Here is a 15548-nt window from a genome sequence, read left to right as displayed (position 1 = left end):
GTTAAGGTGATATTGGTGGTTTTCCTTCTCCTATCAATTTTATTAAAATTAATTACTTCATTAGTTCCACTAACAGCAGGTTGATAAGTGCATCTCAGCTTTAGACGTGCACTTTGGATATTGACGGATGTTTTGCATTCATGCTCGTTAATGAGTTACTTCTGAAGTGAGGGATCTATGACATTTTAGTCCATGGTAACTAATGCTCTTGTTCAACAAAAAGGCCATACGTGCTACAACTTAACTCACCCACTCATTACAGCTTTTAGTCACAAATGGAAAGTTCAACAATATCACATAAAGCTTGTTAAGTTTGATGATCATTTTGAACACACATCATCAGTCATGTTTGTATTAAATTTGCAACGGGTTACTTTAATGCTGAATTGGACATTATGGTCAAATAGCACTCAAATTAAACAACTCACGTATTTTGTGGTGTCAGTTGACGCTCAACCCAAAGAGAAAGGAGATAACCCTAATTCTAGCAAATTAATGGAAGCCAGCTCCTCTCTCAAACAACAATCTTCATTTACACTGCGTCAACTGGGGCCTTAAATACGTCAGCCTATTTTGATACATTTATATTCAAATGATAACTTGGGTAGATAATATGCCAGTTGAAAGCACAAACCCAGCCAAACCCGCACAAAATCAAAATTTTGCGAACTTTAATAGTTTAAAAGTCTTTTGTGTTTGAAGTCAGCCAGGGCTCTGGCCGCACAAAACACAAGCATATTTTTCACTCACTGCACTTGATCAATGAAAGTTTCAATTATGACAACTTGTTGAGACAATTTAAAAACACTTTTTGCATGGAAATGGTTTATGAATGCTTTTCTTTTAAAACAAATCATATTCAAAATCAGGTTACTCACAAGCAAGGCATAAATGTAATGTGCTTATTTTTGAGAAATATTTTAACTGCAATGATAAAACTTCAGTTTGCATATGTTATTTAGTGCAAGTTGAAAACAGTTACCATCCTATTAATAAAACCTGAGATGTAAAGAACATTTTTGTAGCAAAATCTAAATATGATATTTGATTCTCCCCGATTCCTCAGTTAACCCTTACTGCAAATTCATTTAAGACCTCTATTATTTACTTATCATGAGGCATAATGAACTTAAACCTAAAAATAATTAAAATATTTACAATATTTACAGTTATTGATTTTTCTCCTCACTCTTCAATTTCTAATCTGATTGTATTCATCAGGCACTTTAGGTTTAGTTTGCTAGTCTTGTTTATCCATCCCACACATTCCCCATTTCAAACTTTGCCTGGGACAAAATATAATGTAATCTTACATGAGAATTACAAAGCTGCTCAATATCCATGGTGTGACCAGGTGTGACAGGCCATAAGACATAGGAACAAGAATTAGGCCATTCAGCCCATCGAGTCTACTCCGCCATTCAATCATGGCTGATCTATTTTTTCCATCTCAACATCATTCTCCTGCCTTCTCCTCTTAAACTTTGACGTCTGTGCTACTCAAGAACCTTTCTATCTCCGCCTTAAAAATACCCAAAATAGACAATAGGTGCAGGAGTAGGCCATTCGGCCCTTCTAGGCAGCACCGCCATTCAATGGGATCATGGTTGATCATCCCCAATCAGTACCTCGTTCCTGCCTTCTCCCCATATCCTCCGACTGCTATTTTTAAGAAGTTTTAAAATCTTAGCCTCCTCAATAGCTTCCTGAAGGCCATCATGAGCACTAAGAGACAGCCAAGCTGGAGTCACTTAGACATTCAACAGCTGTGGCAGGACTTGCACGACATTATCTCCTACGACGAAACAAGGTAGCTACAGTAACAACGAAACATCACTTCAAGATGACAATATCATCATCGCATGGTTTGAAAGGGAGAACTATGTTACACCTAAACAAGCTCCCACAGCCCCCGATGGCCTTGTGATCCGTCTTAACAATCTCTTGCTGAATATCAAGAATAAGGAACTGATTGGTGACTTTCAAAAGGGGAATTTGTGAGGCCACGTACCATTTTTTGTATTAATGGGTCGCTGGTGGGGAGTGTTAACAGCCTCAAAATCCTGGGCATTGAAATCTCGGGTGACCTATCCTGGGTCCAGTGCAGATGCAATAATGATAAATGCGAACCAGTACCACTATGTAGAACTTATTTTTTATTTCTTAATTATGATTTTGTACTGAAGCCTTGTAATTTATGTAAAATTTGATTTTGTGTGATTGCCAGTCTATGCACCTGTGATTTTACTGCAAGCAAGATTTCTCACTTTACCTATACCTCACTACACTTATGCGCTTGACAATAAACTTGAACTTGAAGTCCAAGATTGGTTCAATTGAGCTAGGTATCTGCTGCATAGCTATTAAAAAGTGGCTTGGAAAAGCAATTAAATTTGCTACCAAGAGTTACATTCAATATGTGGCCAATTTATAAAACACAGTGAAATTAAATTTCAACACCACAACACTTTTTCCCCATGGATGTATGGAAGGAGGTACTATCGCAACGTTTAAGAAACATTTGGACAGGTACATGGATAAGACGGGTTTAGAGGGATACGAGCCAAATGCTAGCAGGTGGGACTAGTGTAGATGTGACATGTTGGTCAGCATGGGCAAGTTGGGCCGAAGGGCCTGTTGCCACGCTGTGCGAAAAAATTATAAACATTTGCCAAAATGTAACAGAAGCAGAAAATCAGAGAATTTGATGTCATGGGATTCTTTTTGATAAGTTTCCTGCTTCTAACAATATCTAGTTTACTGCTTACCTGGACGGCGCAACACCTATCAGATTAGGTCCGAGCCCTCTGAAGAGAGAGCGGGGACCTTCCTTCTCCAGAATTATCCTGCAAGAAATAAAGTTACAGTTCAGAACCTATATTGCCAGTCTGAAAAATAAATTTATTGATACCCCTCAATTTGGTCAATCTAAACTGAACATAATTTCAACACAAAATATGGCTCATCCAAGTTTGATTGATTGTGCTTGCAATACCTCTATATTGCTATAAATTATCCAAAATCTGTCCATCTTGTTCTTTGTTCCCGATGTTGATCTTAAGGATAAGGGGGTTTAAACATTGAATAACTGTCCAATCAGAATCTCTGCCACAGAGGGTAAGCATCAAGTTTAACTGCTTATTATTGCCCTATGAAGTGTTGATAAAGGCAGAACATTCCCTCAGCCATGATATTAATGAAAATTAAAAAAAAATAAATGAACATGCATATTAGAAAAATTTAAAAAATAGGTGCGGGTAAACCTTCGAGCGAGCCAGCACCACCATTCAATATGATCATGGCTAATCATCTAAAATCAGTATCCCGTTCCTGGTTTTTAAAATTAAAATAAAGCATTGAGATGGAATTCAATTCAGTGAAATAGCAATGGCTGAAATTAATCAAAATAAATATTAAAGAAAACTTCAACAGTTATATATAGTAAATTCATTTATCTGGCAATTCTCAGCAATATTTTGTATATTATACAGATTGCAACCAGCATGCCAATGTCAAGAGATGAACATTACTAAGGTGGATGGGTGCCAATCAAATAGGTTACTTTGTTCTGATGGACATTGAACTTCAGTGTTATTGTTGCTGTACTCATCCACACAAAAATATCCTTCTCATTTTAAACATGCTTTATAGATGATAGAAAGGTTACAAGAGCTGGGATCAAGTCTCACCATAAAATACCCAACTTGCTCTTGTAACCCCAGTATTTCTAAGTATGAAGAAACATTTCCTTATAGAAGCCCATCATAGGACAAGTCAACGCTCATTCAATTAACACACACTTTCCATATTGTCTTCCATATACATCTTCAAATCTGTGGGCCGTTAGTATGCTGTACTGTTCTATGTTCTTTCCGACTTCTGCAAACAAACGTATCACCGTGTCTCTGTACACATGGCAGTAATAAACTAAACAATGTACAATTACACAACTCAGAGGTGAATGAGATCCATGAAGATTTTCTCACCAGAAGTTCTGCATAAATGGAATGAAACCAAGGACCTTTTCTCTCCCTCATTTATGATCCAGACGTTACATAACACTTCTTGACATTTAATTGCTAGCTTCTTGCTTAAAATATTTTAATTATAACTACTCCTCTACAAAAGAAAGTAAATCATTGATGGATCACTTCTCAGATCTAGTCATTCTTTCATAGTCAAGCCATGGAAAACATTTCAACATATGCTAATACAGAATGTAATTACTTATAGTCATGTTTGAGAAATTTATACCCCATGATAAAAATAAAGAGACAGTTCCAAATATTGTGAAAGAAGTTTCACACAATTTGCTACAAGTAACTATGGAGCAAAACTGAACAAAAAGACATTCAGTTGTGGGAAATGAACTGTTGAAAACAAGATTTATGGACCAGTAGCAAAACTGCAAATCACATATGGACTGCCTGCAAATGAACACAGATCTTGTTCCTGCAAGCTACTTATCGTAACTTTTCTCATAATTGCAGGCGTATGATCCAATCAAAAGTAGAAAAGTAAAAAAAATCAAATAAAAAAAAAAAATCAGGAACCCAGTATCCAAATCCAATATAATTAATATCATTTAGGAACTATAGATACATGTGACACCCACTAGAGATAGTCTTTACAGTACATGAACAGGACCTTTGTTCCACCTAGTCCACGCCGACCAGCGATCACTGTATACTAGCACTATCCTCTACACTACGAACAATTCAGAATTTTACTAAAGCCAATTAATCTACAAACCTGTACGTCTTTGGAATCTGGGAGGCAACCAGAGAAAACCCACGAGGTCACAGGGAGAACGTACTATCTCCATACAGACAGTACCCCTATTCAGGATCGAACCCGGGTGGCTGGCGCTGTGAGACAGCAACTATACTATAGCAATACTGTGCCATCCAACGGCTGTTTGAATAACAGAAATTCACCCTCACAAAATTCACAAATCACTACTAAAAAATGTGGGATCTTAAATAAAATTTGTACTCCGAATTTGTGAAGAGAAGCAAATGGACGCAAAATGTTTTTTTCAATTTACGTTTCTTGATGCTTGTGCAGCTGAGACAGCTGTGTGTGATGGAAAAAAGGGAGACAAACTATGTCCCCCTCCCCAAATGCTGGGGGTTGCCTGTAACTAACTACGATTCAAACAAATATACAAGCACCAACCAGTGCTTCAGCAAAAATCAACTTCATGACCAACTTTCACACCCCTCCCCATCCTCTCAAATTCACTTGGACTATTTCTGACACTGCTTTCCCCTTTCTGGACTTTCTGTCTCCACCTCAGGAGGGGAACGGTTCATTTACCCCAAACCCACTAATTCCAACAGCCACCTAGTCTACACCTTCTCCCACCGTCTTTTGCAAGGATACCATTTATTTCTCTTACTTTCTCCGAATCTGTGGTCAAGGAGGCCTTCTGCTCCAGGAATTTATGTGAAGTAAATAAATATGAAGTTCTTCCCTTAACTTAGGTTTATTGATGCGTGTGCAGATTGTGTGGCTTCTCATTACAGAAAATCATTACCTGGCCCATTTCTATGTAGACAACCTCACCATAATGCCTTTTCTGAATCCCACACCAAGACAGCTAGCTCCCTCTTAAAAGTTCCAATCCCAGCAGTGATCGCATTACAACTCATTTACCTGACAACTACCCTTTTTGCCTTCTGTTTCCTGTTCGGCAGTTGAACTTGTATCCACACCGATGCACAAGCACACTGGCACAGCTGTTAGCACTGTTGCCCAACATTTCTCGACTGCCAGGTTTGATCTGACCGCAGGGGCTGTCAAGTGTTGTGCCAATGAACAGCTGCTCCAGTTTACTCCTACATTCCAACGGCAATGCTAGTGGGTTGAACACTGACCCTATTCATGCAATTGAGGGCACAGGCCACGATTTAAAAAAAAGTGGTTGTCTTTTCATTTGTTTAATCCTAATCATTTTAATTTATTTTAACTGTTCTTTTTAATTAAAAAAAACATTTTAAATCACTTTAAATTTTTAAATGGCACTAGTCATCACAAATATTTAAGAATGGTTTAAAAGGTCTGATAAATACATAAAAATATTATTTCAAAACTAAAAGATTAGCCATGTGGAGTTATGGTCTATGGTATGGTTGGCAATTGGAGGTGTGAAAATAACAATTTGGGCAGATTAACTGATGTCAGGAGAGGCCATGTCCTGTCTGCAGTAACTAGGGTGCAAGTAGAACACAGTGTCCAGGATCCTGCAGGAAAATGTAACATGGCCAAGCAACAGGTGAAAAATCTGTTCCAATATTTTAGGCATAATGAAGTGGAAAAGGACCAATTGGATGCAAGAAACAGTAATTGCGACAATAATCAGATTAGATTCTAAAGAATGAAGTCTTGTCAGCTGATGGGTTTAAGCATATCGTATGCATAGCAATCGAGAGAAACAAGCAAACCATATAATTTAGGAATATAATGCCACATGATTCAGGAACTTGAAGGGAGAATAATTGATTGGAAAATTTCAGAAATGGAGGCAGGTCTGGGAGATGGCATGGCGATGCATCATAACATTATAGAAGTATACAGTACTCACAATCAACAGATAGGTAAAAGGACACTATAATTACTGTTCTTAGTGAAAGTAAAAAAGAAACAAGCCAGGCTTGTCCACTCCTAACTGCCCAGGACTTCCATGCACAGTGGAAGCACAGTGGAAGCCACTTGACGGCACAATGGTGGAGCTGCTGCCTTACAGCATCAAACACCAAAGTTCGATCTTGACCTCAGGTGCTCTCTGTGTGGACTTTGCACATGCCCTTTTTGACCTTAATGGTTTCCTCAGGGTGCCCCAGTTTTCTCCCACATCCCAAAGACATGTAGGTTCATAGATTTATTGGCATCTCTAAATTGTCCCACGTACATAACGGGTGGATGAGAAATTGAGAAAAAGTAGAACTAATGTTAATGGGTGATCAATAGCCAGTGTAGACTCGGTGGGCCTGTTTTCATGCAGACGAATTTCGGTTGTTGAATTGAATACTTCTGTCACATGTGACAAGTCACAGTGCAATTCTTTGTTTTCATACCCAAGGTATGCAATAGTCGCCACTTAAGGGCGCTGTGGTTGTGGCATTATACGTGGGTAAAATTATGGGTGACATTCAAGACAAGTGTTCGCAATAAAAGGATCAATCACTTAAAAATAGGCATGGGAAAAGGTCAACCACTCACTAGACATGCAACTGATTTAAAAAAATGGCCAACAGTACAAGCTAAAGAGGTATTTGGGGCAAATTTACATCTTGGGGGATATCCAGTACTTACTTTAAGCAATGCAGAGGGCCAGGGGAAACACGAGCCACCCGACCCACGCGGGCTCCATTTATTGTGTTGAGATGAACTTCTGGGATATAGAATGTAACAGATGATGACTGCAGTCTAGTTTTCACCACTTCCAGAGGACAGGTTAAAATGGCTCCCACTGTCCCCCCGCAGCTGCCAAAACAGAGAGAAAAATAATCAATTTAGTGGGGGGAAAAAGGGTCCAACACAGAAACAACCAAGTCTTTGGCAGTGTTTACAGAATGAAAATGGCACAGCGGAAAAAAATTTATACCAATGAGGATTGCAAACCAGGAAGTTCCTACAGTCGCTGCCTGGATTTTGACAATTTGGCATCCTTGCACATCAAAATAAATCCGTGTATATATTATACAATATGCAATGATACCCACATTACCTGAAGAGACAGCCAGTGTGCTGTTGTTCTAAACAAGTAGCAGAAAGAATAAAATGGAATAATTTATTGTACAAGTAAAAGCCGTGAATATACCGAAGAACAATTTCACTCTTTATTCAGTACAGTGGCTCGAGTAATGACTCTTATTTAGAAAGGTTATTTGAAATCTTCTTCAAGCTGCCAAGCTGTGCTTCAGGACCAAGAAATGGGGTGGCACATAGCTGTAGAGTTGCTACCTTACAGTACCAGGTTTGGTCCCGATTACAGGTGCTGTCTGTACAGTTTGCACGTTCTCCCTGTGACCGTGTGGGTTTTCTCAGTGTGCTCCGGTTTCCTCCCAGACATACAGGTTTGTAGGTTAATTGGCTTCAGTAAAATTGTAAATTGTCCCTAATATGTAGGATGGCGCTAGTGTATAGGGTGATCGCTGGTCGGAGCAGACTTCGTGGACCATAGCGCCCGTTTCCACACAGTCCAAAGTCTAAATGAATAACTGAAGAAGGGTTTCGACCCGAAACATCACTCGTGCCTTCTCTCCAGAGATGCTGCCAGTCCCGCTTAGTTACTCCAGCTTTGTGTCTAACATGTTCCCATTCAAGTGTTGTGGCCTCCGAGATAGTTGATGAGGGCAATGTGGAATGTTACACTCTTCCAGAGATGGGGCAAGAAGTGGCTGACATGGTAACTGGATTGGACCTATCCCCACTCCACTGTTTACACGCATAGTAGGGTAGGAATAGTCAATGTTCCCAATACATGGCCTTGGGATTATCTGCACAACTCGAAATACTCCTCCACTTTGAGCATTCAAGGCCCAGAGATTCCCAGGAATTACTGAGAATGTTGCGTTTCTAGAAGGACACCGAGCACATCCTTGAATCATTTAGTTGTCTGCCTGGTAATCTTTTTCCAGGAATAGAAGCGAGCTTGGAATAGAATGCGTTGTAGAACATAAATTAGGAGCAGCTGTAGGCGGAGGTCTGATGTCAGACGCGCTACATTGGCCACAACAAGCTGTTTACAAACAAATGTAACTAGAGCCTCAGCATTAGCAATGTTGGTGTGGGGGAGGACTATCTAGTGCCATCTCCAAAACAAAATGTCCCAAGCACACACAATTTGCAATATTCATTTAAAAGGCAATGGTCAATATGTTTAAGGAGTTATTAATTTCAACAGAAACTACAATGCTTTCTCATTTATGTACAGATTTGTCACGTTTTCAAAAATAATTTCAAATGTGCTCTGGTTTTGTTATCAGATTTTGGTATTTTTCGCTATAGCCAGGCGCTAAAATTCCATGGTGGCGAGGTTCTCTCATTCGATGATCACTATTTGTCATGTGGCGTGAACCTATTTTGCCACTGATTAGCCTAAAGATTGTATAGGTCCTGTCGCATGAAGGCATATTAGTTTTTAAATTGTGAATGGAATCGAACTTAATAGAATCTAACTAACCTCAAAAGGACAACAGTATTATAAATGCACTGGAACAACTTGGCTGGGAGTTTGTTTAATTTATTGTCACATGTACCGAGGTACAGTGAAAAGCGTTTGTGCATGTAGCTGGTTTGGGGGCTAAAGTCTTCAGTAACAAGGTTATTGTGTCCAAGGACTCTCTAGTATTAGTTGGTGTCCAATCCTCGAAGCAATTTCTTAATTCATAGAGAGAATTGAACTGGCTGCCGTCTGGCTATTGTGATGGGGAAAACTAAAGGGAACACTGAGATAATCATCTAATCAGCACTTGCAGCTGAAGACAGTTGAGAATACTTCAGCCATTTCTTTAGCATCTATGCATTTCTTTAGCAACACACGCATTTCACTACACCAATTGGTGTGTGTGACTAATAAAGAAACTTTGAACCTCTACTGGCTACTGCCTGCATTAAAGACAGAATATTTGGAGACTCCCGCTCCTAATCTTAACTTCAATCTGATCCAATGGTGATAGGATTGCTTAGATATTTAATATTATGCTGTATCTTCACTAGGTTAGCCCTTCAGTGCCTCTACCAGATGTCATTCCTTGCCCATGTGTGAACATGCCATTCTGCTAGATAGTAACAGTTGAAAAATGGATATGCATCTAATCGATGTCCACTTTGAGGTACAAGTTCTATTACAGCCCTATCCCATTTACTTAATTTGTAACTGCACACAACATAATGGAGGTAGTCTTTGTGTAAAGTTAGGAAATTGTCTTCACCGGACTGTGTGATTACCATCTTATTGCATCTGCCAAAAACAGAATGGAATAGGTCAGGTAGATTCCCTTGCAACCTGCCATGGACCTGGTCTGCCAGCTATGTCCTTCAGGACTCAGCCAGCTTGATGGATATTACAGACCCCACAATAAAGGGCCTGTCCCACCGTACGAGGTAATTCAAGTTCTCCCGAGTTTCCCCTGATTCGAACTCGGAGAATTACGGTAATAGCCGCTCGTAGGTACTCGGGGCTCTCGTGGACATTTTTCAAAATGTTGAAAAAACTTCACAAGCTTACCGCGTTTCCCCGAGTACCTGGTGTTAGCGTTACAAGCCGCTAAGAGACGCCCTGAGCTCAGACGTACCCGCTACTTACATTCTACTGTACTTACCGCTAGTTTGATTTTTTTCTTTAACTCGGTAGAGCTCTTGGGTAAACCTATATGGTGGGACAGGCCCTTAAGTCCACTCACTGCTCTTGCTGGTTGCAATGCCTCTTCCAAATTTTGTACAACTTTGAGGAGCACAGCTAAAGGAGGACAGCTAACACCAATCACATTTCCTTGCCCATGCTTGAACTCATGCCACAAAACATCATGAAGAATACAGTCAATGTTGAGGAAAGGACTACTTCCTCCTGCCTGTAACTCATGGTGCTGTGACTGTAGTGGGTCCTGCAGTGTGGCAAAACAAACACAAGGACTGTGATGAAACAGTCTGGCAATGTCTGCAAGATATGAATCCTTACATATACGTCAGGCTGTTCATCAAATAGTCAGTGGGACAATGCTCCTTTCGTCAGATGTTTGCAAAGAGGACTTTGCAAGGTTGATCGTTCCGGGAATGGCTTCGCCAAGTCAGAATTTGGCGTCTTGGACAATGCCAGGTAGTCACCTCAATTTTATTCTTTCCAGTAATAGATCCTTGCCTCAGTGAACAAAAACAGTTATCCTCTGGTTGCCCTGGGTGGCAACTATAGCACTTTAGAAAAGTTTAAAGAATGTTTCTATGTTTTTTAATTAGAGAAGCTCAAATATTAATAACTCAGCAAATTTGCCGCAGCTATGGACTGGAATTGATTTGGAAATAAAGAAAATCACAACACCAGAATCTACATTGGATAGAAAATCAGAATGAAGACCTTCCCAACATCTATCATCTTGATCCAAAGGGGGCAATACATTAGGAAATAACACCATGCATCTAAAAGTAAATCTGCTTTGAGCAACTAAGTGATACGAACATTATTCCCGCCACTAGATTTATGAATACATTTCAACACTGTAACAGAATCATTATACTGCCTTTTGTGTTTAACAAAACTGCAGTTAACATTAAAAAAAAAATTATCCAAGAAGGAAAACAAGCCAAATATCCGTGAGCCATGTTTAAATACAGGGATTTCAAGACTTCAGGGGCTGAAATTTTGAACGTAGAATTTCTCAAACTTAATGGACAGGAATCTGTCAGCAACTTGTCATCGCGCTATTGCTGGAGTTGGCATAGATTTCTACACTAGAGCATGGTTTACACTCAAGGTTCACGTAACAGAAACAGGATATTGTGTACATGGGGAAATTTAAGTGGCTTTTTTTTTAGCATTTATGCTGTTAATAATCCACAACAAAATAAAAGATAAATGGACTTTATGTACAAACAAATGTACTTATTCCAGCATGTTCCCTCGAGGCTATTGGACACATTATTACTGATTTGACAGCTCTCCACATAGTTAAGCTTCAAGGATGAAAAATACAATGTACCGACTATGACAATGATGTAATAAAACTAGGTGCACTTATACATGTTGTATAAGTAAATGTGAGCACATGACTCCTCGGCACTAGAAACAATTTACAGTCTATTAGCCCAATTCAGGGAATTAAAAGAGAACAGAAAGTCATGTCACAATTAGAAATATCAACATTAAAATCACTTTATTGGTGGAGGGGGGTGGATGGGAAAGATTTCTCAGATCAAAGACTTGTAGAGATGTCGGAAGAGACTTTATCAGACAATTTTCAACAGGATCAAGAAAATTAAATGCAGGAAGAAACATAGAAAAACATAGGGGGGGGGGGGGGGGGGGGGGGGGGGGGGGGGTCAGACGATCAGGGGCTTCCTGAGGAGACTGAAGAAGGTCCATCTGTCTCCTCAGATCCTGGTGAACTTCTACCGCTGCACCATCGAGAGCATCCTTACCAACTGCATCACAGTATGGTATGGCAACTGCTCTGTCTCCGACCGGAAGGCATTGCAGAGGGTGGTGAAAATTGCCCAACGCATCACCGGTTCCACGCTCCCCTCCATTGAGTCTGTCCAAAGCAAGCGCTGTCTGCAGAGGGCGCTCAGCATCGCCAAGGACTGCTCTCACCCCAACCATGGACTGTTTACCCTCCTACCATCCGGGAGGCGCTACAGGTCTCTCCGTTGCCGAACCAGCAGGTCGAGGAACAGCTTCTTTCCGGCGGCTGTCACTCTACTAAACAACGTACCTCGGTGACTGCCAATCACCACCACCCCCCCCCCCCCCCGGACACTTATTATTTTTTTTATTCAAATCATTTTCTATGTCGCTCTTCAAGGGAGATGCTAAATGCATTTCGTTGTCTCTGTACTGTACACTGACAATGACAATTAAAATTGAATCTGAATCTGAATAGGTTTTACATTTACCTAACATCTTAAAAGGAAACAGAAACATAGAAAATAGGTGCAGAAGGAGGCCATTCGGCCCTTCGAGCCAGCACCGCCATTCATTGTGATCATGGCTGATCGTCCCCTATCAATAACCCGTGCCTGCCTTCTCCCCATATCCCTTGACTCCACTAGCCCCTAGAGCTCTATCTAACTCTCTCTTAAATCCATCCAGTGACTTGGCCTCCACTGCCCTCTGTGGCAGGGAATTCCATAAATTCACAAACTCTCTGGGTGAAAATGTTTCTCACCTCAGCCTTAAATGACCTCCCCTTTATTCTAAGTGTGGCACCTGGTTCTGGACTCGCCCAACATTGGGAACATTTTTCCTGCATCTAACTTGTCCTGCATCTAGCTTATTTGCAAGCAAATGAATGGAGCCATTTTTCTTGAGGAGGCAAGTTCAACATTAAAAAAAAAGACGAAGCATCAGACAAATGGGACATAGCTGAAGAGCACATTTGCAGGCATTGGTCACCATCAGCTCTCAAAATTAGCAACTATCGGTGGTCAATTCCAACTGACCTTCCAGCAAAGTTTTAAAATTAAAAATCTGGAATTATTCCCTGTACTTCTTGAGATAAACAAACTTCTTGAGAGAATACTGACACTTGGAACACAACTGAACTTTAAGAGCTATGTCAAATACATGTAGCTGAAATCCTTCCAAACCATGTGGTTGAGAAATAAGAATGAAGATCTCCGAAGTAAAGAATGTCAGTGTCAGCAGACAACGAACAGGTCACTATTTAGAGTCCTTTTAGGTTTCTATAATCTGCTGAGTTGACATGGTTGGGTGTACAGGGTGTTCCATGAAGATCTTTTCAAAATATCAAGAGTGAAGATTATAGCCAATTATCCCTTCTTCCAAAAGTAAAGGATTTGAATGTCAACTCATAGAGACTTTTACAGACACTCTACTTCGAGTGAGTGAGTGATCGGACACCAGTCAACCTTCAAACAAAATGTTGATTTTTTTGTTGGGAAACAAAATTACAGTTAAAGAAACCAAATAAAGATTCCAGTTTCCCTCAAGCCTACAGGGAGGAGGTCCAGCACTTAGCAGCATGGTGCGCTGACAACAACCTGGCCCTTAACTCCAAGAAGACCAAGGAGCTCATTGTAGACTTCAGGAAGTCCAGAGGCGGCACGCATACCCCCATCCACATTAACGGGACGGAGGTGAAACGTGTTTCTAGCTTCAGGTTCCTGGGAGTCAACATCTCCGATGACCTCTCTTGGACCCACAATACCTCTACTCTGATCAAGAAGGCTCATCAGCGTCTCTTCTTCCCGAGGAGACTGAAGAAGGTCCATCTGTCTCCTCAGATCCTGGTGAACTTCTACCGCTGCACCATCGAGAGCATCCTTACCAACTGCATCACAGTATGGTATGGCAACTGCTCTGTCTCCGACTGGAAGGCATTGCAGAGGGTGGTGAAAATTGCCCAACGCATCACCGGTTCCTTGCTTCCCTCCATTGAGTCTGTCCAAAGCAAGCGCTGTCTGCGGAGGGCGCTCGGCAACGCCAAGGACTGCTCTCACCCCAACCATGGACTGTTTACCCTCCTACCATCCGGGAGGCGCTACAGGTCTCTCCGTTGCCGAACCAGCAGGTCAAGGAACAGCTTCTTTCCGGCGGCTGTCACTCTACTCAACAACGTACCTCGGTGACTGCCAATCACCATCCCCCCCCCCCCCCCCCCCGACACTTATTTATTATTTATTCAAATCGTTTGCTATGTCGCTCTTCAAGGGAGATGCTAAATGCATTTCGTTGTCTCTGTACTGTACACTGACAATGACAATTAAAATTGAATCTGAATCTGAATCTGAAGCAGTTTCTGAAAGCAAGCCTTGAGCTTTGTAGCCTTCAAATACTTTTCATTGAGCAGGTGATGACATTTGTTAAAAATTAGAACTGAAATCAGGAACCAGTGATTATCCTGATTAAAGGAGCAGATAGACTCGCCAGCTTCATCTTAAAGCATAACTCCACGCATAAATGTGATGATCAAAATATGAAGAAAGTGAAGTTGGAGACCACAAAAGTTTCTCCTGCAGAATGATCAAGCTTTAATAGCCAGAGTACAAGAGAAATCTACTACGCTGTGAAATAAGAACTTTCAGATCTGCCTCCATACAGTAACGTTAACTGATCTCAGCCAGGATAGCAACCGAAAAGTCACCATTGCTTGCACTGCTCTTTGACTGAAACAAATGGTTCTGTCCTATTTTATACTTTAAAATACAAGTATTATGTGAATGCTGTGACAGAAAGTATCAGGCCCTGGAAGGTTGTTCAAAGTACAACCAGCCGAGGTTACTGTCCATGCTAATGTTGAACAACGAAAAACGTACAAGTAGTTTTTTCCTCAAAGTTTTTGAAACTGTACCTCATTAAGTGTCGTCATATTACAAAGAGAAGCAAAAAAACACACAAAAAAATAAAAAAATCTCACTATTGTAACATTAACCTCATTGTTGCAGGCTGTTTCTCTACTGTGTTGAGCTGAACAATAAGGTTTACAACGTTGACCCTTTTACATAATTGGGTGCGATAAGAAACAAATTAAAGTGCCTGTGTGCAGCATAATCACTGGACTAATGGTACCCAGGAACAAAATGATCTTACTAAAACCTGGGAAGCACATTCACATACACTGGGAAAGTAGGCTTTTGCATCTAATTTCCAAGTTTACAAAAAATATTATCAGCACAAGGAATGTAAACAAGACCATTTGCCTTTGCAAATTATAAACTAACATTTATAGGTTTGTCATGCAACGGCAAGCTAGTACAGATAAGCATAATTTCAAATTAAACTACCGATATTGGAAGATCAAGATTATGCTTTAACATTTTTTAAATCCAGGTGTCCATAGTTTCTGTGAAGATGGGGAATGGAATGC

At 40.4% G+C, this 15548-nt stretch overlaps 1 protein-coding gene across 1 annotated transcript in view; it reads right to left on the bottom strand.

Moving 5' to 3' along the window:
• LOC129703728 (solute carrier family 25 member 36) overlaps positions 1–15548 on the bottom strand; it is a 48735-nt gene that overhangs the window by 19043 nt on the left and 14144 nt on the right. The window contains exons 2-3 of the mRNA XM_055646417.1: positions 7318–7488; positions 2769–2846 (exon numbers count right to left, since the gene is read on the bottom strand). Of these exons, the coding sequence (XP_055502392.1) occupies positions 2769–2846; positions 7318–7488 (249 nt within the window). The remainder of the gene's footprint in view (positions 1–2768; positions 2847–7317; positions 7489–15548) is intronic.

This window comes from Leucoraja erinacea, chromosome 14 (assembly GCF_028641065.1).
Source record: "Leucoraja erinacea ecotype New England chromosome 14, Leri_hhj_1, whole genome shotgun sequence".
Lineage (NCBI taxonomy): Eukaryota > Metazoa > Chordata > Chondrichthyes > Rajiformes > Rajidae > Leucoraja > Leucoraja erinaceus.
Note: the sequence above shows the minus strand (reverse complement) of the source record. Positions and strands in the feature narration are given on the sequence as shown.